The sequence below is a fragment of the Oryctolagus cuniculus genome, chromosome 19 (genome assembly GCF_964237555.1).
Source record: "Oryctolagus cuniculus chromosome 19, mOryCun1.1, whole genome shotgun sequence".
Taxonomy (NCBI): domain Eukaryota; kingdom Metazoa; phylum Chordata; class Mammalia; order Lagomorpha; family Leporidae; genus Oryctolagus; species Oryctolagus cuniculus.
Window position 1 is genome coordinate 6,635,851 of NC_091450.1, and position 24,617 is coordinate 6,660,467.

Genomic DNA, 24,617 nt, shown 5'->3' on the forward strand with positions numbered 1-24,617 from the left:
GAGGTTGGAAGCTTGCTTGCTCACTCTCTCGCTCGCTCTCTCTTTGACTCTCCCTGTCACTCTGCCTTTCAAAAATAAAGTAAATCTAAAAAGAGAAAAGTTCAGGGCCAGCATTGTGGCATAGTGGATGCTGGCTCGCGAGTGCCGGGTGCTCCACTTGTGATCCAGCTCCCTGCTAATGGCCTGGGAAAAACAGCTGAAGACAGCCAAGTGTTGGGGCCTCGTCACCAGTGTGGGAGACCTAGATGAGCTCCTGGCTTCTGCCTGGCCCAGCACTGGCTGTTGTAGCCATCTGGGGAATGAACCGGTGGATGAAAGATCTCTGTCTCTCCTTCTCTCTCTCTGTAATTCTGACTTTCAAAAATAAATATTTTAAAAAAGATTTAAAAATGTACCTGGAATATAAAAATAAAACATTTTAAAATTCAAGAGGTGGGGCTGGTGCTGTGGCATAGTAGGCTAAGCCTCTGCCTGCAGTGCCAGCATCCCATAAGGTGCCAGTTTGAGTCCTGGCTGCTCTACTTCCAATCCAGCTCTCTGCTATGGCCTGGGAAAGCAGTAGAAGATGGCCCAAGTGCTTGGGCCCCTGCACCCACATGGGAGACCTGGAAGAAGCTCCTGGCTCCTGGCTTCGGATCAGCTCAGCTCCAGCCATTGTGGCCACTTGGAGAGTGAACCAACGATGGAAGACCTCTCTCTGTCTCTCCCTCACTCTGTCTGTAACTCTATTTTTAAAAATTCAGGAGACAAGTTACAGTTATCAGAAAGTAGAACAAAAAGGTGAAAAGATGTATAATAGCAAAATGTCTGATAGAGTAGAGCCAGGAGCTTCAGCGTTTGAGAAGAGCTCCAGAAAGAGGTAACAAAGCAGGTGGAAGAAAGAAAATCATCAAAGAATAATACGCATTTGAAATCTTAAGTTGTAAGTCACATGCCCCTTAAATTGCTAATATAGTGAATTTTTTTAAAGATTATTTATTTGAAAGTCCGAGTTACACAGAGGAGAGGCAGAGAAAGAGAGGGAGGAGAGAGAGAGAGAGAGAGAGAGAGAGAGGTCTTCCATCCTCTGGTTCACTTCCCAGTTGGCCACAACAGCTGGAGCTGCACCAATCCAAAGCCAGGAGCAAAGAGCCCTTCCTCAGGGTCTCCCACGTGGGTGCAGGGGCCCAAGCACTTGGGCCATCTTCCACTGCTTTCCCAGGCCACAGCAGAGAGCTGGATTGGAAGTAGAGCAGCCAGGACTTGAACCGGCGCCCACATGGGATGCCAGCACTGCAGGTGGCAGCTTTATGTGACACGGTTGGGAACTCCTGTGGTTTACAGGAGTGACTTAACAGCACCCACGCTGCTGAGCTCTGCGCAGCTCTCCATGCACGGCACTTCTGCAACGACCCGCTCCTGCAGCCAGTGTAGACAGGGTAGAACTTGTCACGGCATCTACACTGCTCCACATCCCACTGGGCCAAGAGCTCTTGGGGAGTTATTTTGTATTTCCTGGATCAGCCTCTCTTTGGTTGGTGATCAGTAAGTGTGTGTGTTGGCTGATGTGCGACCCCCGTCTCTGTCTGTCTCTAAAGTCCCTGGGTGTGAACTATAATCTGGCAGGATGGGAACCCGGATGCCATAATCCCGAATGGTGAAATCCCCAGAAGATTAAATCCTGAAAATAATTCTGAAAAAAAATTTCCTTTTTTTAAAAAAAATTTATCAGAGTTGTAGAGAAAGAGGAAGAGGCAGAGAGAGAGAGAGAGATTGATTGACTTTCCATCCACTGGTTCATTCCCCAAATGGTCACAATGGTCAGAACTGGGTTAGGCAGGAGCCAGGAGCCAGGAGCTTCATCCAGGTCCCCCATGTGGGTGCAGGGGCTCAAGCACTTGGGCCATCTTCCTCTGCTTTCCCAGGGGCATTAGCAGGGAGCTGGACTGGAAGTAGAGCAGCTGGGACTCTAACCATATGGATGCCAGCATCACAGGCGGTGGCTTTACCTGCTGTGCCTGCCCTTTGAAAAAAATCTTCAGTACATTATTTCAAAGTCATGTCTTTTGATTTTTAAAGAGGGATTTTATTTAAGAAACATTAAAAAAAACATTAAAAACACAACAGTTCCCTAGGCCACTTAACAAAATAAAATATGGAGAGTAATAACATACATATTTTTGCAAACACTCAGATATACTAATGGTAGCCACGTATTGTGGGTCTCTGACTTCATCTGGGGACTCTGCACTAAGTGGAGAGTCCCTCCTAAAAATCAAGATCCGTGTGCTCCTGTGGCTCTCGGTCTGCAAACTCCATCCTCATCCCTGTCTCAGCTCAAATAAAAACTCCTTGGTGAGGGCTTCCGCGACCTCCCAGCCAACACCCAGCTCCTCGCCAACTCATCTCCCTGTTCATTGGCTTCACAACTCATCCTAATCTGTATTTATCTTGGGAGTGTATTAGCTTACCTAATCATCGTCCCCTGCTGCTGCCGCCTAAGTTAGGGCGGCAGGTGTCTCCAGTAGCCCCACATAGAACAGCGTCTGGTTCATAGTGCTCAGAATATATTGAATGAATGAATGAATGAATGTGTGAGTGAGTGGGGGACCCTAGCACCCTTTCTTTTCACTTTTCTGGCTCTTGGCGTCTCCTAGTGATGCAAGGCTGGTAAAACGGTCATCTTCTATCTTGGAAGTACAGGTTAGGGTCTTGGATCTATTTGTTCACCAACACAGCTCTCTGATTGGTTCATTTTCTAGTATGGGGTGGGCAGAAAGAAAGAGGAAGAACATGATTGGCTGCTTCCTTGGCCTAGGTCCTCCTAGTTAACCTAGGAAAAGGTAAAGGTTTGAGAGCAAGGTAGGCACCCACACCTGCCTGGGAAAGAGGCGGGGCCGCAAAATGGATGTAGCAGGTAACAGAGATTGGAGGCTTGGGTGGAAATTAGAACAGGATCCTAGGAACCAGGAGGAGAAGGAAGGAGAGGGCACTGGAGCTCACAGGAAGAGGGGACAGAGAGACAAAAGTGAAGGCGTGGCCGGCGCCGTGGCTCACTAGGCTAATCCTCCACCTGCAGTGCCGGCACACCAGGTTCTAGTCCTGATCGGGGCTCCGAATTCTGTCCTGGTTGCCCCTCTTCCAGGCCAGCTCTCTGCTGTGGCCAGGGAGGGCAGTGGAGGATGGCCCAAGTGCTTGGGCCCTGCACCCCATGGGAGACCAGGATAAGTACCTGGCTCCTGCCATCGGATCAGCGCGGTGCGCCGGCCAACCGCGACGGCCATTGGAGGGTGAACCAACGGCAAAAGGAAGACCTTTCTCTCTGTTTCTCTCTCTCACTGTCCACTCTGCCTGTCAAAAAAAAAAAAAAAAAAAAAGTGAAGGTGTGGCCAGGTGAGCGCAGCACACAGCCGCGCGCGGGGCCCTGGGGAGCCCTGTCCCCCACTGAGCAGTAGGAGGTGGTGCTGGTGGCCTTTTTAGGTCATCTCAGAGAACTCCGCCTACTAGGCTGGGCCTCAGTTTCCTTGTCTGTAAAATGGGGGCAGCTGTACACACTGGTGGCAGGGACGTCAGGGCGGGGGTCCCCCTGAGGTCTGCTCCCATGGTTTATTATTTAGTAGATCCATCGAGTGCCAGACCCCGAGGAAACAACCGTGACGACTTCCTGGGAACCTCCATGGGGACAAATAGTCCACGACATAGCACCACCTCTGCCTCTCGCTCCCCCGGGGCCCATGGAACTCTGCAGGCCACAGGACTGCGGTAGGTGCTGGAGATATAGCCACGAGCCAAGTACGTATTGCCAGGGTGGGCATTCGACCTGGCGGTTGAGATGCCCGGGGCCCGGATAGGAGCGCCTGGGGTCGAGTCCTGGCTCCACTCTCCATGCCAGCTTTCCTGCTAATGTGCACCCTGGGGAGACAGCGGGTGACGGCTCAAGCCCTTGGGTCCCTGCTACCCACATAAGAGACCCAGATCAGGTGTTTTTTGTTGTTGTTGTTGTTGTTTTTGACAGGCAGAGTAGACAGTGAGAGAGAGAGAGACAGAGAGAAAGGTCTTCCTTTGCCGTTGGTTCACCCTCCAATGGCTGCTGCGGCCGGCCGGTGCACCGCGCTGATCCGAAGCTAGGAGCCAGGTACTTTTCCTGGTCTCCCATGGGGTGCAGGGCCCAAGCACTTGGGCCATCCTCCACTGCACTCCTGGGCCACAGCAGAGAACTGGCCTGGAAGAGGGGCAACCGGGACAGAATTCGGAGCCCTGATCAGGACTAGAACCTGGTGTGCTGGCACCACAAGGCGGAGGATTAGCCTAGTGAGCCGCGGCGCCGGCTCAGATCAGGTTTTTAGCTCCCAGCTTCCTGTCTCAGCTATTGTGGACATTTGAGGGCTGAACTGGCAGCAGGAAGCTCTGTTTGCCTGGGTTTCTGTCTTTCTCTGTCTCTCCAAAAAAAAAAAAAAAAAAAAAAAAAAAAAAAAAAAGTAGAGATTGGTTCATTCACACATGAAGGATCTTTGGAAATGAAGACTTAGAGAGAGAAAGAATCTTCCCAAGGCCATTGGTGGGTGCCCAAGCCCCTTCACACCTACAGCTTCTGTGACCTCTGACCTGTCCAGGTACCCCCCAGCCCCATCCTCAAACCACCTCCCCAGCTGTGGGCTGCTGCTCTTTACTGCTCCAGTGGTTGCCCCCCCCCCCCGTCCACCCCATGGTTTCCTGAAGAGCCGCGCTGGGATGACCTGCTGGGCCGTAGTGGGAAAGGTGGCCAAACGCTCAGCAGCAGGGGCAGAGCATGCACCTGTTCGCCCGACCCAGTCCATCCACCCCGGCGTGAAAGCATGTATTGGCCCGAGGCCCCACTGAAAGCCAAGAAGGCTGAGATGTGACTAAGACAAGTGGAGAGGATTGCCCAGGGCCCAGTGCTGTGGCCGCCGCCTGCAGTGCCGGCATCCCGTATGGGCACTGGTTCGAGTCCCGGCTGCTCCACTTCCGATCCCGCTCTCTGCTATGGCCTGGGAAAGCAGTAGAAGATGGCCCAAGTCCTTTGGCCCTGCACTCACGTGGGAGATCTGGAAGAAGCTCCTGGCTCCTGGCTTCAGATTAGCTCAGCTCTGACCGTTCTGGTCATTTGGAGAGCGAATGAGCGGATGGAGGGCCTCTCTCTCTCTCTCTCCCTCTGCCTCTCCTCTTTCTGTGAAACTTTGACTTTCAAATAAATAAATCCTATGAACTTTTTTTTTTTTTTAAAGATTGACTGGATGTGGGGATGAGGTGTGGGAGGAGCTTGGGACGAGGAGTCCAGACAGATGGCACGATCATCCAGACCCTGTCCCCTCTGCTCTGGGTTTTCCTGGTCTTCAGGGGGTGGCGCTGGAGGACAGAGAACTTGGATATCCCTGCGTGATATGTTTTTTAATTAACTTATTTGAGAGGCAGAGTTGAGAGAGAGGGAGAGGGAAGAGAGAGAGAGAGAGTCTTCCATCTGATGGTTCACTCCCTAAATGGCCAGAGCTGGGCCAATCCGAAGCCAGGAGCCAGGAGCTTCTTTTGGGTCTCCCACGTGGGTTCAGGGCCCAAGGACTTGGGCCATCTTCTACTGCTTTCCCAGGCCACAGCAGAGAGCTGGATGGGAAGAGGAGCAGCCGGGACTCGAACCGGCATCCATCTGGGATGCCGGCATTGCAGGCAGGGGCTTTACCCGCTATGCCACAGCGCCAGCCCAATATTATAATGACTATTTTTTTTTTCTTTTCGGCTTTCATCCATGGTTCCATGGTTCCGTGGTTCCTGGTTCCTAACTCCCATAGCTCTTGCTATTTCCCAAGTTACTAGAATCATACTGGGACGACTTAGGGCTCAGAGAGCAGAGCCCTCCCCCTCCCCCACCCCGCCACCTTTTCCTAACTCTGCAGGCTAATTCGGAGCAGGTCAGTCCAAAGTTCCAGCGGCAGAGAGAGACAGGATTGAACGAGAGGACCCCAGCAGGTGCCCCCTGCAGAGTGGGCCGCTTGCCCCGCATATCTGGATCCCAGAAGTGATCAGTGCTGTGTGCAGCGGAAGCTTTCTCTCCTCACTCTACCAGATGCCCTAAGCTTCACCAGGGACCTCCTGGGGGGCGGGGGCGGGGAAGGGCCGAGGCAGCCCCCAGAGAGCATCCTGCCAGCCTTGGAGAAACATCTGATCTGCGATCTGCAAGGCGTGGAAATCCTGACCCCTGAGCAGAGCCCTCCCGCGAGAGAGCCAGCGATGGTGCTGGGGCGCCTCCGCGTGTGTCCACAGACCCGCAAGGTCGCCCAGTGCTCTTGACCTCCAGGCGTCTGGTCCACCGCCTGCGGGACGCCAGCTGGCTGTCCTAGTGCCGCTTGAACTCAACACGTCCATCCTCGGACGCCAACTCCTAGCTCTACCGGGTCTCCACTGCGTCAGAGGGCAGAACGGGCTATCTGACCCCTCAAGCCGGCCCCAGAACCCCCTCTCTCACTCTCTCCCATAGCCAGCCTGCTTACTGCCTGAAGCCGGGGGTGAATGCCGTGTTCTCACCTCCCCAGTGGCACACAGATGAGTCAGCCGTGCATTCTGGAACTCTAAGCTTCCATACACACCACACTCGGTCCTTTTGCCTCCAATTTCCCTGGTCCCCTTTCTGTTCAGTTGCTACAGGTTGGATGTCTTGCTTTCAATTATTCTCTTCCATAACTCTAAAACCTCAAAGACTGAGACGACCAAATCTGAACCTGTAGCCCTGAGCTCTGTACTAAAAACTCCTGCATCTGCCTGCAACTTGACACGCACCATCGGCTTGCTTTGTCCTAAACCAAGCTCCCGAGGCCACACCCGTTTAATCCTGAACCTCATCGTCCCCAACTCCAAAGGAGTCACAATCCATCCACCAAGCTGCAAACCACCCAAACCAGTGGGTCCTGTTCCGTTCCCCCCTTTCTCACAACCCTAGTTGAGACCAAGAGTGCACAGATGTCCCTCTAAAACCTGCCCCCAGGAGATCCGCTCCTCCCCATCGGCACCCGCCTTTCAAGCACAGGTTGCAGCTGGGGTAGGAAGCTGCCCTGGGTTGCGAGGCTTGGGTTCTAGTCCTCCCTGAGCTTGCTCCGCTCATTCCCTCCCATCTTATCCAAACACTGGCCGAGCTTGCCTAGTGAGTTGTCAATGTCTCTAAGCCCTCAGAGATTGAATATCCAGGAATAAACTTCATTCTTAGTGTTTCCACCCAGCGGGCCCTCCGCCTCCCTTCCTGCCTGCCTGCCATTTCGCTTTGCCGCCACCTAGTGGCTCAAAATGGAAGTGACGCGCCTGCGCTCTCTCCACCCTTTACCCTCTGCCTCTACCCCGGGTCAAATTGGTACCTATCCCTTTAAGACATTTGGCCTAGGCGGAAGAATTCGCGATAAGCGTAGAGGCAAAAACGCTTGAGGCTCCCTCCGATTGGTCTGGTCCAGGTAAGGGGCGGGCTGTAACAAATTCCACGTATGTCATTGGTTTTTCTTCCGGCTCCGCCCCGGAAAGCAACCGAGGACGTCCATGATTGGATAGGGAGCCTGGAGGCGGATTCCGAGCGTGGCGCGGGGTTCTTCGACCCAGTCACGGTTGCGGTGGGGTCGGCGGCATGTCCGGTGCTGGTGGGGACACGGGGGGAGAGGGCACTGCCGCTGCCGGCCCGTTCAGCTTCAGCCCGGAGCCCACGCTCGAGGACATGTGAGCAACCCTCGCCCGCCTGGGAGCATGGAGGTCGAGCCCTTTCTCCCGCAGATGGGGGCGGGTCCCTCCACGTGGGCGGGAAAACGGCGGCGGCGTCCGGGACCCCGGCTGACTCCGGACGAGGCCCGCGGAGCGGGCGCGGCGGAGCACAGCCGAGGCCGGGGCACGGGGTTTGGCCCCGTGGGTGACACGGGGGACGTGGCGGTGGCGCTGCGTCCTGGGGGAGCCTGGGGTTCGGCCGTGCGTGCCGGGGAGGCCGTGGACACAGCGGCAGGGGATGCGGTAACGCAAGGGGGCTTGCTAGAGGGGCTCAGGCCTGCGCAGCGGCGCGCCCATTCCCATGAAGAGGGCATCGTTTGCTCAGGGCGGTGGTCCCAGGCCCCCTTGGGAGACCTGGGCGGGGCCGTGTCTGGTTCACCTCCCCGACCCCCTGACTCTCCGGTCCTGTTCCAGTCGGCGCCTCCATGCTGAATTTGCTGCGGAGCGAGACTGGGACCAGTTCCACCAGCCTCGGAACCTCCTCCTGGCCTTGGTGGGGGAGGTAGGGGAGCTGGCGGAGCTCTTGTGAGTAGGGGCTTCCGGAAGAGGCTGTGTTTGGGGGGTGGGAGGGGAGGGAGGCGGCATTCGTGGGGTCATCAGACACCCATGGGTCCAGTTTCCCTCCTCGCTGCCGGGTTGTGTGCCTGGTGCTGCTGTGTGGAGGTGACAGCCGCCCCTGCGCGCTGCCCTGGGAGCGGTGACCGTAGCCTTGACCTCTGCTGCTCGGGCTGCGGGGAAGATGTTCCGTGGAAGACCCGCCTGTGGCACGGGAGACGGGGTTCGGGGAGCGGGGCACGGACTACGTTTCCCTGGGCAGGAAAGGGGCGCCTTCAATCCGGGAGAATCTGTTACTTTGATTATGAGAAAGCTCAGGGATTCTGTGTCTGTTTTGTTCCTGGTGATAGATAACTACTGGATGAGTGATAGGGCTGTGGAGGACGGGGGCGGGTCTAGCGAGTGAAGTGCATACCGAGAGAACGCCAGTGTAGACCAGGTCCAGGCCAGGGCAGTCCCTGCGGGGGTGGGGGAGGCCAGTGGCCCCCTCTTCCAGATCTGTGCTGGGGCTTCTGGGATGAAGAGGGACGGCCTCAGACAAAGCAGGCATGGTAGTGGTGGGAGACTGACAACACGAAGCGAAGTGATTCTTAAAAGACCTGGAATGTGACGGGTTCCATGAGGAAAATAACACAAGGTGATGAGAGAAAAGGGGTTTTTTTTGTTTGTTTGTTTGTTTGTGTTTTTTTTTTAAGATTTATTTATTTGAGAGGCAGAGAGAGAGAGAGGTCTTCCATCTGCTGGTTCACTCCCCAGATGGCTGCAATGGCTGGAGCTGAGCTGATCTGAAGCCAGGAGCCAGGAGCTTCTTCCAGGTCTCCCATGCGGGTGCAGGGGCCCAAGCACTTGGGCCACCTTCCACTGTTTTCCCAGGACATAAGCAGAGAGCTGGATTGGAAGAGGAGCAGCCGGCCTCAAACCGGCGACTCTGTGGGATGCCGGCACTGTAGGTGGTGCTTTACCTGCTACGCCACAGCGCCGGCCCCAAGAGAAGACTTCTAAGGTGCTGATAGCTGAGACCCGAGTGACAAGAAAGATGGGGCAAGATCTAGGGATGGATGGGGGAGTAGAGGGGCAAGCATTCGAGGTAGAGGGAAAAGTCGTGCAAAGGCCCTGGGCCAGCTGGCCTGTGTGCAAGGCAGAAGCATGAGAGACAGTGGTGAGTGGTGACGTTGGGAGAAGCTGCGGTTGGCTCGTGGAGGGCCTGGCCCATTTCTCCCAAGCCCGGCTGGGACAAGGGGTGGCTGTAGCAAGGAAGGGACAAAGCGTGATCCGTGCACTTTTGGAAAAAGGGCTGTGGTTAAGAGGAGGTGATGTCAGCAAGGAGGTGAGGCAGGCGACAAGGGAGTGGTCCGGGTGTGAGGTTTGGGCCAGGGGAGCAGCGGCATGGGTGGGGGGGGAGTGGAGCTGGGCCTCAAAGCTTCATCAGCAGGAAGATGTCCTCTCGGGCCACTTTGCGGGCTCAGTAGGGACAGAGGCCTGGGCACTGCCCTTGGGGTCTCTTTCCCACCCAGTATTTCCCAGGACCCAGAGGGCTGCGTTGTCCTTGGAGGAATTTGGGGGAGGGGGAGGAGTGTGGGAGTTCTTTGCTGCAAGGACTGGGGTGCTCCTGAGGGAGGCCGAGCCCTTGTCCTAGCTGGCATGTGTGTATGTGTGTTTGTGCACATGTGTGTGTTCTGCCGCCCCAGCCAGTGGAAGCCGGACGAGGAGCCGGGCCCCCAAGCCTGGCCCGCCCGGGAGCGGGCCGCCCTGCAGGAGGAGCTCAGCGACGTCCTCATCTACCTCGTGGCGCTGGCAGCCCGCTGCCGCGTGGACCTGCCCCAAGCGGTGCTCTCCAAAATGGACACCAACCGGCGACGCTACCCAGTGCACCTGGCCCGCGGCTCCGCCCGGAAGTACACGGACTTTGGCCGAGGGGCCGGCTCGGAAGACCAGGCCACAGGGGCTGCACCGCTTGCCTGTGAGTCCCCGGGCCAGGGCCCCACCTAGGAACGCGGCCTCGGGACTGGCAGCTCAGCCTGGCATCCGAAGAGCAGCGGGCGGCCCGGCCCTGGCACTCCTGGTCCTGTCCTAACAGATCCGGGGTCGAGGGCCCCGCTTCCGGAAGTCTGCCTCCCAGGAGCAGCCGGGAGATGGCTTCCTGGTGTCTTCTGCCCCAATAAAAGTTCTGGGTCACGAGTTCCAGGTTCTTGCTGGCTGGCGGGGAGGACCGTGCGCAGAGGCGCCCCTGAACCCCATTCCCCGGTGGTTACGCAGGGATCCTGGGCCCAGGCAGCCCCGCCGGGCCTGAGAAGGAGACGTGAGCCCTGGGGGTTAAGAGCCCAGGTCCTGGAGCCAGGCCATCTGGGGTCCTTACGGGCCAGGTGGCGGTTACCAGTGATGTCATCTTTGTGCCGTGGGGCGTCTTCAGCCATAAGATGAAATCCCAGTGCCCGCCCGATGGGGGTGTAAGGTGGTGAGCTACTGGTGTGTCTAAGACGGGGCGCCAGGCCCAGGGGAGGGCCCTGCGACGTTGGCAGATACTTTCAACTGGAGACTTGTCAGGGGCCCTGCGAGTCAGAGCAGGGCCGCCTCTCCCTGGGAAAAGTGAGGCCCGCCCATTTCTAGGTGTTCCTCCGCACCTAGAGCTAGCCTTGTGTGTGATGTGCGGGACCTGACATCGCCGAGATCCCAGCGGCCTGCCTCCCCCACGCGTGGGGCACTGCCCGAGTCTTCCCTTGACAAAACCAGCAGACCCCCAGTCACCAGCTATGCCCTCCCGCGAAGGCAGGGGCCTCCTGGAGGTGACGTCCACACTTACTCCTTCATCCACCCCTGGCTGGCGTTCACGCCTACCCCACCCCTCTCCCCGCGTCCCCCATGCTCAGACATCCCGTGGCCCACTCCCCGCTTCCTCCCTCTGGTGCTTCGGTCAGGCTCCCACCCTGATGCCATCTCTTAAGCCATCGCCTCCTGGATCCCTGCACACCAAGCTCACACTCAGCGTGTCCAGCTCGGGACAGAACCACGGCCTCACGTAACGCTTCCGTCCAGCGTCTCATCCCATACCTTCCTCTCCGTGGCAGTGACCCGCGGCCAACCAAGCCGAGACACCAAGTCAGGCCCGCCTCCCTCTAATGCCCACGATGTCAGGTTCATCCTCAGAGCCCATCTGTGTTGGCACGTCCCGCCCCAGGGTGGGTGAGGCCTCCTTCCACATCATCTCTGCTGCAAGGCGGCATTTGGAGACCCCTCCCATCCAACAGCTCCGGGCAACACCACTGCAGTCGCCCCGCCCCTCCCCGGCTGAGTCTGCATCGGGATGTCCCGCGTTTCAAACCTTTGCCATAGGGCTAGGAGGCGGCTGCTCCACGCCACGGGGCTGCACCCGGCCACACCTTGCTCAGATACGCTGTGCTCGTGGGACCCTCAGATTGGCGACTCCAGGCCCCCGCACAGTTCAGTTGTCCCCTGGGTTCAAAGGCTACCCCAGCCTTCCTCCTCTCCCTCGCGCACCTCACTCACAGGCACGGGTGGGGTGCAGAACACTTTATTCACTAACACGGGCCGAAGGAATGTCGCGAGGGGGACCGGGCACGGTTTCCAGGGACCCCGGCAGGGGAGCCGCCCTGTCTCCGGTCCCAGGGCAGCCAGGCCCGCCGTCCCGCCTCTCCCCAGACCCGAGCACCAAGGTTAGTGCACCCAGGGCAGGTCCCAGCGTGCGCCTCCCCGGGCCCGGCGGCTCAGCTGCCCTCGCACTCGGGGCAGCGCTCGGTGGCAGTGGCTGCTGTGGCGCCGGCCGGTAGCTTGAAGTCCCGGCCACAGCCGGCGCAGATGTAGAGGCGGCGCCGCATGTGCGCGCGGCGGTGGCGGATGAAGTGCGAGCTGAGACGGAAGCGGCGGCCGCACTCCGCACACGGGTAGGGCCGCTCGCCCGTGTGCGTGCGCGCGTGCTCCGCCAGGTTGGAGCGGTGGCCGAAGCGGCGGCCGCAGACGGAGCAGCGGTGCGGCTTCTCGCCCGTGTGCACGAGCCGGTGCTTGGCCAGCGCCGAGCTCTGCGCGAAGCGCGTGCCGCAGTCGGCGCAGGCGTACGGCCGCTCGCCCGTGTGCGTGCGTCGGTGGCGCGCCAGGCACGAGCTGCCGCCGAAGGCGCGCCCGCAGTCCGGGCACGCGTACGGCTTCTCGCCCGTGTGCACGCGCAGGTGCTGGGCGTAGTTGGAGCTCTGCGCGAAGCGGCGGCCGCAGTGCGCGCACGCGTACGGCTTCTCGCCCGTGTGGCGCCGCCGGTGCTGCCGGAGGTTCGAGGCGGCCGAGAAGCGCTTGTCGCACTCGGGGCACTCGTAGGGCCGCTCGCCCGTGTGCGTGCGGCCGTGTTTGGTCAGCGCCGACTTCTGCGAGAAGCGCCGGCCGCACTCGGTGCACGCGAACGGCCGCTCGCCCGTGTGCGTGCGTGCGTGCTTGGCCAGCGTGGAGCGGCGCGCAAAGGCGCGGCCGCAGTCCGGGCACGCGTGGGGGCGCGCCGGGTCGGCCGGTGGCGCTGGCGCCTCGCTCGGGACCTGCGGGGAGAGGGGAGGGCGACAGGTCAGCCCTGACCGAGAGGCCCCGGAGCCGGCAGCCGCTGAGCCTCAGTTCCCAGTCTGTGAACAGGAAAAGCGGCGGGGGTCTGGGGGCGGGTGTGCCCACCGAGCGAGAACACGTTTCGTGCACAGCTATTTTTATTAATTCATCAGCTACTGGGAGTGTGCGATGTGCTGGGTTGCAGGAAAAGAGAAGTTCCTGCTTTCAGGAAGAATGGATAAGGCGAGTTGGGGGGGGGGGTGCTGAAGACTGGACGCGGTTTCAGGACAGCTTGCTGGTGTGGTCACATAAGCAAAGATCTAAGGGAGGTGAGAGGGCAGGCTGCGTGGATATTCCCCGGAAGAACATGACAGGCAGCCCGTGGAGTTCCAGAAATGGCAGGAAAAAGCGAGGACAGCAGATTGCGTGCGTGCGCGCGCGCGTGTGTGTGTGTGGGTGTGTGGCTGGCTCACTTTAAGGCCTTGTAGCCCACAAAGAGGACTTTGCCTTTGAATATAAATGGGAAGATGAACCACTGGGGGATGGCGGGGGGAGGAGGGGTGTGAGCCGGCAGGTGAGCAGATTAGACGTTTTAAAAGGCTTCAGTCAACTGCTGGGATTAAGGCAGGGAAAGCGGAGAGCGAGAGCGGGCGGCACCGGTGCCCAGGGAGGCTGCTCCAGCCCCCTGAGGAGCGCAGAGCCGGCGCCTGGAACGTGGGGGCGGTGACACGCACCGACTAGCTGGGAGAGGTAAAGAGAGAGGCGGCAGAGGGATCCAAGGGTTCTGAGCTTAGCAGCCGCAAAGGCAGTGTTGCCGGTGGCCAAGAGGAGGACGGTGGGAGGGGCAAGTCGGAGGTGACATCAGTTTCGGGCCTGGTTGGCCCTACGGCCCTGGACAACGCCCCGGAGCTCGGGTTGAGGCTTAGGCTGGAGAGGTGTGGTGAGAAGCTGTTAACCTCTGGGCAGTTTTCAGAGCTTGGACACCACCCAGCACCCGGGGAATGGGTAGAGCTGGCGGGGACAAGAGGCGGAGCAGGAGCTGGCAGTGAGGGAGGACAGACCCAAGAGGCCAGGGCAGGGCAGATCCAGCTCGCTCTCTCTGATCAGCTTTTAAGAGCAAGAACCTGGGGCCTGCTTTGTGGCATAGCAGGTAAAGCCATCGCCAGCAGCGCTGGCATCCCATATGGGCGCCGGTTCAAGTCCCGGCTACTCCACTTCCGATCCAGCTCTCTGCCGTGGCCTGGGAAAGCAGTAGAAGATGGCCCAAGTCCTTGGGGTCCTGCACCCACGTGGGCTCCTGGGTTCAGATCCGCCCAGCTCCAGCCATTGCGGGCATTTTCAGAGTGAACAGGCAGATGGAAGACCTCTCTCTGCCTTTCTGTAACTGTGCCTTTCAAATAATAAATACGTCTTTAAAAAGAAAAAAAAAAGTAAGCACCTGTCATTTTTTAAGCTATGAAGAAAAAGGGCAAAAACCCAATGCTATTCTGAGGCCTGAAATGAAAAAAAAAATTTGTTTTTGAAAGTGAGCCAGTTACATGAGGTCTGGGCTTGTAGAGATAAAATCAGACAAAGGAAATCAATGGTTTAAAAGCAGCAGGTGAAGGGAAACATTTGGTACTTAAAACACTTATGGGGGTGCATTGCTTCCTTAGAAAACAGCCAGTCACCCTGCAGGACCAATGGTGATGGGGGCCAAGCAATTAAGGACGTGGTTCACAGGCCAGTGTCAGGGCACAGCACGTTAGGCTGCTGCCTGTGACCCCAGCATCCCACATCCAAGCACAGATTCAAGTCCTGGCTGCCCTGTTTTCCAGTCCAGCTCCCTGCTAATGCAATGGGAAAACAGCAGAAGATGGCCCAAGCCCTTGGGCCCCTGCCATCCACATGGGGGGCCCAGATGGAGTTCCTGACTCCTGGCTTCAGTCTGCCCCCTGTCCCCGGCCACTGAGGCCATGCAGGGAGTGAATCAACAGATGGAAGATCTCTCTCTTTCTCCCTACCTCCCTCCGTCTCTGTCACTCTTCCTTTCAAATAAACAAAAATAAAGTTTTTTTTTCTTTTTCTTTTTAATTTGACAGGTAGAGTTATAGACGGTGAGAGAGAGAGAGAGAGAGGTCTTCCTTCTGTTGGTTCACCCTCCAATAGCCGCTGCAGCCGGCGCACTGCGCTGATCCGAAGCCAGGAGCCAGGTGCTTCCTCCTGATCTCCCATGCAGGTGCAGGGCCCAAGCACTTGGGCCATCCTCCACTGCCTTCCTGGGCCACAGCAGAGAGCTGGACTGTAAGAGGAACAACTGGAACTAGAACTCAGCGCCCACGTGGGATGCTGGTGCCACAGGCGGAGGATTAACCAAGTGAGCCACGGCGCCGGCCCCCAAAAATAAATCTTAAAAGAACCTAGTTGGCGGCCAGCACCGCAGCTCACTAGACTAATCCCCCGCCTGCGGCGCCGGCACCCCGGGTTCTAGTCCCGGTTGGGGCGCCGGATTCTGTCCCGGTTGCTCCTGTTCCAGTCCAGCTCTCTGCTGTGGCCAGGGAGTGCAGTGGAGGATGGCCCAAGTGCTTGGGTCCTGCACCCGCATGGAGACCAGGAAGAAGCACCTGGCTCCTGGCTTCGGATCGGTGCAGCACGCTGGCCATAGCGGCCACTTGGGGGGTGAACCAATGGAAAAAGGAAGACCTTTCTTTCTCTCTCTCTCTCTCTCTCTCACTGTCTAACTCTGCCTGTCAAAAAAAAAAAAAAAAAAAAAAAAAAAAGAAGAAGAAGAAGAAGAAGAACCTAGTTGACCAAATGACGGGCCTGGCACTTAGTAAGGACAGGATAGGGTTAGCACCGCCCACGTTCAATCTGCATAAAAGTTACCACTATTTCCATTTCACAGAGGAGGAAAGCAGGCTAAGAGAGGGGGCAGGGGCGGCCAGGAAGCAGCCAGTAGCAAGGCTCCAAGGCCTTTTGCCCCCAGCCAGCAGCAGTTTGGGGCTTAGTCCCATTCCGGCCTGCCTGGGTTCCACACTCTGTCCGCCTCCAGCTTCCAGCCAGTGCCAAGCCCTGGAAAGCAATGGTGATGGCTCAGCTCATTGGGTTCCTGCCACCCACGGGAGACAGCCTGGGTCAAGTTCCTGGCTCCCAGCTCCTACCGTTGTGCGTATCTAGGGAACGAACCAGCAGACGGGAGCTCGCCCGCCCTCTGTCTCTCAACATAAATTACTGTTTTGAAAGCAATCGAGTTGTGGGAACCGACTCAGAAACTGGAAAACAGGGCAACGTGGGAAGTCAGCAAGCAGCCAGAGGCGCCCTGGTGTAGACGGCGCAAAGGACGGCCACCGTGACGGCGGTGACACCTCATCTGCAGCTTTGCCTTCCTAGTTTCGGCTACCTGCGATACCGTGGGCCGAACAGAGGGAGTGGAAGATTCCAGAAATACAGAAATCTTAGGTTTGAGATGAATTTTATTAAAAGATATCATTCTACTGTATTAGTTACTGTTAATCCGCCTCACTTAGAAATTAAACTTTATCAGAGATATGGATAGAAGAAACCCAGTGTGTACACTTATAGGAGCCAGGCTTCGGGTGGTCTTGGAACGCCATCTCCCGCTGATGGGGGGCAGGGAGACCACTGCTGTCAGCAGGGAGGCTGCAGCCTTGGCTGAGCGCACACCCCCAGGCCACGCCTCAGAGGGATGCTACAACTCGCTACTTTAAATGGAGACGCTCCCCCACAGCCTCAGCGGGCTTGGCACAGGCGAATGCAAGGCTGCACAGGCTGCAATCTCCCGGCTTTTGCCTTCTGCTGGGCTGACTTGGGCACACTGGCCAGCCGTCCTGGGAGAGAACGTTTCTTGGTTTATGTACATCTTTCTGGTCTGTTTTTTTCCCACGCACCCTTCTCTAAGGTGACCATGGCCAACCTCAGACTGCATCGTGCTGGGTCCGCTGATTTAGGAACAAGAATTCTTTACTCAAGCAGCCCTGGGGTTGGCCCCCGGGAAGGAGGGCTCTTGGATGGCTGAGGAAGAATCTTAGCAAGAGGCTGAGTCCAGGGGCCCGCACTACGGTGTCACCGGTTAAGCCGCTGCCTGGGATGCGTGTTGGATTGCTGGTTTCAGTCCCCGGATGGAGGTCCAGGCTCCTGGCTTTGGCCTGGCTGGGCTCTGGCCATTGTGGCCATTTGGGGAATGAACCAGTGGATGGAAGACCTCTCTCTCTCTCTCTCTGTTTTTCCTTTTCTGTTGCTCTTTCAAATAAATTAATTAAATCTTGGGGGGGCGGTGGAACATGCTGGACCCAGCTCATGAAGACTGGAGTGACTCCCTCCCTCTCTCTGCCTCAGTGGCGGTCCTGAGTCAGGCTAGGGGGCATCAGAATTCCCCGGTGCGACACCAGCAGACACCAGAGGGTTCTGGGTGGCTGTGCGCAGGCTTTTACCTTCTCATTATGTATCTGTTCTCAGGTATGTAAGGAAAGTAAGAAGTTACATGAAACCCACAAGCTCATCAATATCATTGGTTAAAGACAGGCAAATTTATTTAACAAAACAATGTCCATCTATTTAAACAAGACCATGAGTAAGTAAATAAGGTGAGAACAACATCTGAGTAACGCAGGTGATTGAAACTTAGCAAATACCAGACAAGAGGGCCCTCCTAGGTCTAAAATTTTACAACTGTTAGATGGAAAAGAATGGTATTTGCACTGTAACAACGGGGCTCTATAGAGATACAATGTAGTGGGATAACATAAGCAGGTGTTGGAGGTTAGGGATTTTTGTCATCCCGATTAAATATTTTTTAACAAGGGCAAACATCTCGGCTGCCTCCTCAGCCATTACTTTTCTAATTAATAATGACAACTGCAGGGCAGGTGTTCTGGCACAATGGTTAGGCTGCTGCTGGGGGCATCCCGTACCGGAGTGCGGGTTTGAGTTCTGGCACTTCTGAAGCGGCTTCCTGCTAATGCGCACCCCGGGAAGCAGCAGATGATGGCTTGAGCTCTTGGTTTCCTGCCACCACATGTGAAACCCAGATGGAGTTCTGAGCTCCTGGCTGCAGTCTGGTGCAGCCCTGGATGTTGTGGGCATTTGGGGAATGAACCAGTGGATGAAAGTTCTCTCTCTCTCTCTCTCTCTCTCTGCCTTTCAAATAAAAAATGGAACAAAAAAAAAACACCTCTACTGGTTATTGAGTAGTTGTGCTACGTTCTTTTTATCCATGTTCTTGTTTTAATGCTCACAATTCTTTGGGTTAGGTACCTCTGCCCGACCTTTTATAGATAAGATGTAGAAGTTAAATGATGACCCAAGCCCTACAGCTAAAAATGGCCAAACCGGAGCTTAAACTAGGAACACCCAGCCTCTTGGCTGTGATACAATTCCAATCTCACAGACTTGAGTCTGGAGCCCCCCCTACACAGCTGTCTCCTGCCCCTGGACCCTTCGAGGGGGCAGGTACAAGGTGTAAAACAAGACCCTACCCTCCAGTGCAGTGTCTTGCTACAGAGAGTACCATCTACAGCAGCGCTGGCAACTGGCTGGAGGCAGATGTCAGGTCCCACACCCCCCACCCCAGTGCCTGGTCAAGATCCTCATTTTAACAAGACCCTCAGCTGGTGTGCATGCAGAAACCTGATCTAGAAGGGAGAAGAGCAAAACCCCTGGAGAAGCAGGGGGGAAGGGGGAGGTGGGCCCTGCAGGTGGGAAGGGGTGGGGCTGTCTGGAGCTGGGGCGTGGGGTCAGAGTTAGGGTCAGGAGTCCGAGATGAAGCCACAAGGACAGGAGCTCAGAGCCCAAGAGCTCTCCGCACGCCCAGGGTTAAGAGCTAATAGTCGATCCCGAGGGGTTGCAGCCCAGGAGAGAGGCAGGTGCGGATGGGCACTGAGCCCTATGAGATAACCTTTTCTTTTCCTAATCAGGTGTTAGAAATTAGGTTTGGATGGGCAGAGAGAATATACGGAGCCTAATTCCACCCACAGGACGGATGGGTGGCAGCTAAGGGCCACAGGCTATCAGCACAGGGAGGCACTTTTGGGATCACGGTTTACAGAGACATGAAGCAAATGAACTCGCTGTGGACACAGGGCTACCCGATCCTGCGATGATCTTAGCTCTCGGTTCCACCCTCCTCCTCCAACCCCCAGCACCCAGGGGACACTCCTTAGACCGGCATCCAAGGGTGTCGGATCATCAATCCATTTTACAGACGAGAAAACCGAGGCACATGAGATAAATGGTGGAGCTAGGGTTTGCTACAGTCAGGCACTGTGTCACACCAGTCTTCCCCGGCTGCCCGCCCAGCTCCATCTGGTCCAGTCATGGTTGCCAAAAAAACAGCCCCTTCTCGCCATCACTGTCGCTACCACCTCGGAGCAGACTACCAGCCCTCCCTAGCCCAAAGCAGCCAATCATTCTTGCAAATAGAAAACCCAAGCCCACCCCTCCGCTGACTTAAGGCTTCTGATGGCATCACACACAACCCCAAACAGATTCCTACCCCAGGCGCTTCCTTCTTTGGCCCCATGAACCTTTCTGGTCCCATCTCCTTCTCTGAACTTAGCAAGTTTCCTCCTTCCGGAATGCCTTCCTCCTCCTTCTCCTCTTCCTCTCCCTCCTCCCCCTCCTCCATTTGTCAGCCCCTAACTAAGCCTTCCTGGCCCCAAGGCAACAATGCCTTCTGGGAAACCCTCTCTGCAGCTGGGAGCTGTCTCTCTCCAGGCCTCCGGGGTGGTTTTCCTGTTCACCCCTTGTCCTCAGCACTCGGCCCAGAAAGCCTTTGATGAAAAATCTTCAGGAAGATGACCTGGCCCATGGCCCTGAACTTCCAGGAGAAGAAGAAATAGCAGCCAATACTGACATGTTTATTCTGTACCAGACATGGTTCTAATTATTCTAGCTCCAAGATTTATTGATTTATTTATTTGAAAGCAGAGTGATGTGGGGGGGGGGGATGAGACTGATCTTCCATCTGCTGGTTCACTCCCCACATGCCTGGAACAGCCAGGACTAGGCCAGGAACTCGATCCGGGTCTTCCACATGAGTGGCAGGAACCCGAGTACTTGGGTTATTATCTGCATTGGCAGGGAGCTGGATCAGAGGAGGCACGGCTGGGGCTGGAACCAGCACTCCGGTATGGAATGGGAGCATCTCAAATGGGTGGCTTAACCTGTTGTGTCACAATGCCAGCCCTGGTTGTGACTCTTATATGGATTAACTCGTTAGATCTTCACAGCTCCAAGAAGAAAGTGCTGCTACGGCTTCCCTTCTACAGACGAGGAAAGTGAGGCGTGAAAAGGTTAAGACACGCGAGGGAGCCGCAAGTCCACCCTGGGCTCCGGAGCCTCTGAGTTTAACTCACAGGAGGATTCCCAGGGCCGGAGAGGAGGAGGAGGAGGAGCCGGCTGAGCCAGGAGGTGGGGGAAAAGCAGAGGTGGGAGTGACCCTGGAAGAGGGGGCCCGCGGAGCCCCGCTGCCCCCTGCCCCTGTGGGTCACACCACACCCACTAGGGGGCAGCAGCACTTTCTTCCCCTTCCAAGCGGGCACTGAAACTGGCTGGGCAAGAGACCTCCAGCCGCACCTGGGGCTGCCGAGGCCTAGAGCAGCGGAGTCCTGTGGGATCCCGGGAGGCGGAAAGATACCTGGTGGCGGGGTGCCGTGTGGGGAACTCGAACCCAAACCTTCCCCAGGCTTCCTCTGCGGCCTGCCCACCCATCCACCCACTCTCGTCCTCCATGCTACTGCAGGACCGGCCCAGACCCCCTCCTTTGTGCCTCCCAGAGGGCCATCCCTCCACCTGGGACAGGAACCCCACTCAGACCCCCGCTGGTCTCACCACTGCCTTTACTAACTTGGAGACGTGCGGCCAAAGTGTCCTGAGCTGGTTTCCACACTGCCCAGCGCAGCAAGGGAGCGGACATTTAGCCTCATGGCTAAGATGCTTCCAGCCCACATCGGAGGGCCTGGGTTCGACCTCAGCTGCCGCTCCTGAAGCCAGGGCACCCTGCCAAGGCAGACCCCGGAAGACAGCAGGAATAGCTCAGGTCATTGCGCCCAGCGCCTCTCTCCACCTCCCAAATCCCTACGAAGTGGAGCCCATTCCACCTGCATCACAGACTCCAGGTGTTTACGAGAGCATCCAGGACACAGAAAATGCCTTGCGAAGAGTCAGCTGGGGTTACTGAAGCTGTTCCCTCTCCCCGCTAAGTCCAAATTCTGTTCCCACGCTGGGCCTGGCCACCCCACCCCCTCCACACGCACACACCCTGTGCCCTGCCGCCATCGGTCTAACCCCACTACACATGAAGCTTCTTGGGGCTCCGAGAGTAGTTTCCTCTCCAGCACCCAGCACGGCGCCTGGCGCACACAGCGGACATGGCATCTGCATGATGGGAGCTGGACAGTGGGCAGAAAGAAGAAACGACGCCAAAATTCCAGGTCTGCGGCCAGGGGATGCAGCAGGGGCAAGATGCCCTGGCTTCCGACTGACGCTACGCCCCCGGGGCTCGGCAGGCACCTACCTCCTTGTTGTCCACGGGGATCTTGAGCTTGACCACTTCATACTTCTCCTCACCCTCCTCCTCCTCACCCTTCACCAGCAGCACCATCTCCTCCTGCATCTCCTCCTCCTCCTCCTCCTCTGCCTGCTGTTCCCCTGGCATCTTGGTATCCTGAGGGAGAAAGCTGGGTCAGAAACTCAGGACCACCCCCCACCCCCCACCCCACCACCACCACCACCACGGCCCTGGCCCAGGGAAAGCCAAGCAGCCCTGATGTCCCCCCAACCCTACCCCGGTCCCATCCACCCTAGCTCGGCGCCACCCGTTCACCCCACTCGTCCCGGCATTCAAGGCCCCTCAACAGTTCGAATCTCCGGCCCCACAGTCGCCACCCACCCCGCGCTGAGTCACTCCCTGGAGCCCCGGTCGGCGCCCGGGAGCTCCAGGGCACGGGCTCGGAGGCGGGATGGGGCGGGGACCCCGGGGAGGAGCGCGCACTCACCAGCCGAGGGCTCGGCGCTCGCGCTGCCCCAGGCCTGGGCGCCCGGCTGTGGGGCACTCTGCGAGGCCGCGGCTCGGGGGACGGGGCGGAGGCGGGGCCCCAGCGGCGGCCGCTCATTGGCCCGACAGCAAAGGCCCCGCCCCCTGGGGGAGGAGCGCGGGGGACCCAGGCGTCCGGCCCAGACCTCCGAGCGAGGGCGGCGAGCCCGGATCCGCCGCCCTGCGCCGTTCCCTCCCGGTTCCCCGGAACCTGGGGCCGCCCCCGGCGCGGCGTCCTAGGTCCTCGCAGCCGGAGTCTAACTTACCCTGGCGGCTCGGCTCCCGGGGCCGCCTCAAGCCGTCTGCTCCGCCCGGACTAGGCCACGTGCCGCGCACTCCCGCCCCGGCCTGGGCCTCTGGCTGGCGCCTGCAGGCGGCCGCGGTGGCCTCCGCACCTCTCCCCTCCCCCCTTTTTTTTTCTCGGCCGTCTTCTCTCCTTTCTCGCCGGGCTCCCGCCTCTGGGCTATTTCGCTCCTTGAACACAAGCGTCCCGAGCTGCCGCCCAGTGCGCAGGGGCGCCCACTTTGCGCTTGGGTCTCTGGGCTGCACCACGGGGGGCTGGCCCCTTGTACAGATGAGTTCATTCTGGGTCGGGGAGGCCCACGGATCTGCCTACATTATGCATGGAGGGTGCGGTAGGCACCCTGACAACGGGGCAGCCTCTATGGGAAATTGGGTAGCCCAGGGCCAGGGCCAGTCCGCGGAAGTATTTTTGCCTCCAGAATATGTTTACTTTTAAAAATCGGCTTCAAGACAGCAGGAGTCTCTGTTACGAACTCTAATTGCCAGCGTCTGGAAATGGAGATATCCCCACGGAAGTCTGCATTCCCCACTTCTCTTGCAGAAGCAGGCATCTGGTGCTCCCATTTTGTGATCGGGCCACATCTCAGAAATGCAGAAGAGAACTGGCACTCAGTAACTGCCTACAGTCCATGTTGTCTCTGCAGCAGCAGCCCTGTGGGGAACCAGTAGTATCATCTCCATTTGACAAATGAGAAAAACAAACCCGAGAAAAGTAAAGTGATTTGCTGGTCAGCAGGGGATTCCAACCTCGTGCTCCCTGACTGCAAGAAACCCGCCCCCCCTTCTCTCTCTCGCTCTCTCTCTCTCTCTGTCTGCAGAACCCGAGGCATAATTTGGATATCAGGATTACAGCTATTCAAATTTTGCCTCTTCCCCAGAGCTGGGAGAAAGGGAAAGGCCTAGGTATTCACATGCAAGATATAATATATAATATATATATAATTTACTCGAAAGACAGAGTTACAGAGAGAGACCGATCTGCCATCCACTGGTTCACTTCCCAAATGGCTGCAATAGCCAGGACTGGGCCAGGCCAGGGCAGGCCAAAGCCAGAAGCTTCTTCCAGGTCTCCCTTGCGCGGGTGCAGGAACTCAAAACACTTGGGCCATCTCCCACTGCTTTCCCATGCACATTAGCAGAGAACCGGATCAGAAGTGGAGCAGCCGGGACTCGAACTGGAGCCCACAGGGGATGCTGGGGCTGCAGGCAGCAGCTTAACCCACTATGCCACAGCGCCAGCCCCTGACTGTGTTCATTCTTAAGTATTTATTCAATCCTGTTATGCACAGAGCACTGTTGTGGGTATTGAAGATGAAGTAGAGAAAGAAGCTGTCAAAAAACTGGCTCCTCGAGCAGGCATTTGTTTGGTGCAGCAGGTAAGAGCCCTCGGGACACCTGCCCCCCATATGGGGTGGCTGAGTTGGAGTCCCTCCTCTGCTTTGACTTCCAGCATCCTCCTAACGTACACCCTCAGCCATAGCAGGTGACGGCCCAAGCACTGGAATCCCTGCCGTCCCTGTGGGAGACGTGGGTTGAGTTTTAGGCTCCTGGCTTTGGCCTAGCTGTTGAGGGCATTTGAAGAATGAATCAGCTGATAGAAGATCTCTGTCTCTGTCTTTCTCTATCTCTCTGCCTTTCAAAGAGAGACAGACTTGGCTCCCATGGCACTTTTTTTTTTTTTTTTTTTAAGATTTCTTTGTTTATTTGAGAAAGTTACAGACAGAGGGAGAGGCAGAGAGTCTTCCATCTGCTGGTTCATTTCCCAAATGGCCACAATGGCCAGAGCTGCACTGATCCAAAGCCAGGAGCCAGGAGCTTCTTCTGGGTCTCCCAGGCAGGTGCAAGAGCTGAAGGTCTTGGGCTATCCTTCGTTGATTTCCCAGGCACATTAGCAAGGAGCTGGATCAGAAGAGGAGCAGCCGGGACAGGAACCAGTCCCTGCTGGTGCCTCAGGCAGAGACTTAGCCTACACTTCTAAACCTGTCAAAAACAACAAGGTGATTTCAGATGTCATGACAGATTAGGCTGCTGAGATAAGAGTAATACGTAGGAATGGGGTAGGAAAGTCTGGCTTCATGGCTTTTTTTTTTTTTTTTTTTTTTTTTTTTTTTTTGACAGGCAGAGTTAGTGAGAGAGAGAGACAGAGAGAAAAAGGTCTTCCTTTTTTTTCCATTGGTTCACCCTCCAAGTGGCTGCTATGGCAGGTAAAGCCAGGAGCCAGGTACTTTTCCTGGTCTCCCATGCGGGTGTAGGACCCAAGCAGTTGGGCCATCCTCCACTGCACTCCTGGGCCACAGCAAAGAGCTGGACTGGAAGAGGGGCAACCAGGACAGAATCCGGTGCCCCAACCTGTTAGGAAACTGGCGCAGTTGTAGCCAGATGGCCGCATGGCCCAGCTACCTGAGCCAGACTCCACCCCCATCCTAATGGGATTCGATGCTCCTGCTTCCCGGCCCGCCCTCAG

At 57.1% G+C, this 24,617-nt stretch overlaps 2 protein-coding genes across 5 annotated transcripts; one reads left to right on the forward strand and one right to left on the reverse strand.

The window, feature by feature from the left end:
- The first annotated feature begins 7,370 nt into the window (after positions 1-7,370).
- On the forward strand, positions 7,371-10,461 carry DCTPP1 (dCTP pyrophosphatase 1). Its single transcript, XM_002721764.5, has 3 exons — positions 7,371-7,686; positions 8,143-8,253; positions 9,972-10,461. Exons 1-3 carry the CDS (start codon positions 7,598-7,600, stop codon positions 10,270-10,272), a joined length of 501 nt encoding a protein of 166 aa, XP_002721810.1. The 5' UTR covers positions 7,371-7,597; the 3' UTR covers positions 10,273-10,461.
- Positions 10,462-11,796: 1,335 nt separating this feature from the next.
- ZNF771 (zinc finger protein 771) lies at positions 11,797-22,253 on the reverse strand. Of its 4 annotated transcripts, none has more exons than XM_051834997.2 (3): positions 22,117-22,253; positions 21,332-21,481; positions 11,797-12,818 (listed from the first exon to the last, which is right to left on the reverse strand). In XM_051834997.2, exons 2-3 carry the CDS (start codon positions 21,470-21,472, stop codon positions 12,006-12,008), a joined length of 954 nt encoding a protein of 317 aa, XP_051690957.1. In that variant the 5' UTR covers positions 21,473-21,481; positions 22,117-22,253; the 3' UTR covers positions 11,797-12,005. The 4 variants fall into 4 exon arrangements, with proteins under 4 accessions (XP_051690957.1, XP_051690955.1, XP_051690956.1 ...); XM_051834995.2 differs by lacking the exon at positions 22,117-22,253 and adding an exon at positions 21,813-21,966; XM_051834996.2 differs by lacking the exon at positions 22,117-22,253 and adding an exon at positions 21,707-21,833.
- Positions 22,254-24,617: the final 2,364 nt, after the last annotated feature.

Bases quoted from the DNA above. Each gene is read 5' to 3' on its own strand.
- ZNF771 (XM_051834995.2), bottom strand. From the start codon at position 21,929: ATGAGCGGCCGCCGCTGGGGCCCCGCCTCCGCCCCGTCCCCCGAGCCG. The intron at 21,482-21,812 runs GTGAGTGCGCGC...TTTCTCCCTCAG, and splicing joins GAGCGCCGAGCCCTCGGCTG to GATACCAAGATGCCAGGGGA. The intron at 12,819-21,331 runs GTAGGTGCCTGC...CTCTCCCCGCAG, and splicing joins TCCCCGTGGACAACAAGGAG to GTCCCGAGCGAGGCGCCAGC.
- DCTPP1 (XM_002721764.5), top strand. From the start codon at position 7,598: ATGTCCGGTGCTGGTGGGGACACGGGGGGAGAGGGCACTGCCGCTGCC. The intron at 7,687-8,142 runs GTGAGCAACCCT...GTCCTGTTCCAG, and splicing joins GAGCCCACGCTCGAGGACAT to TCGGCGCCTCCATGCTGAAT. The intron at 8,254-9,971 runs GTGAGTAGGGGC...CTGCCGCCCCAG, and splicing joins GGGGAGCTGGCGGAGCTCTT to CCAGTGGAAGCCGGACGAGG.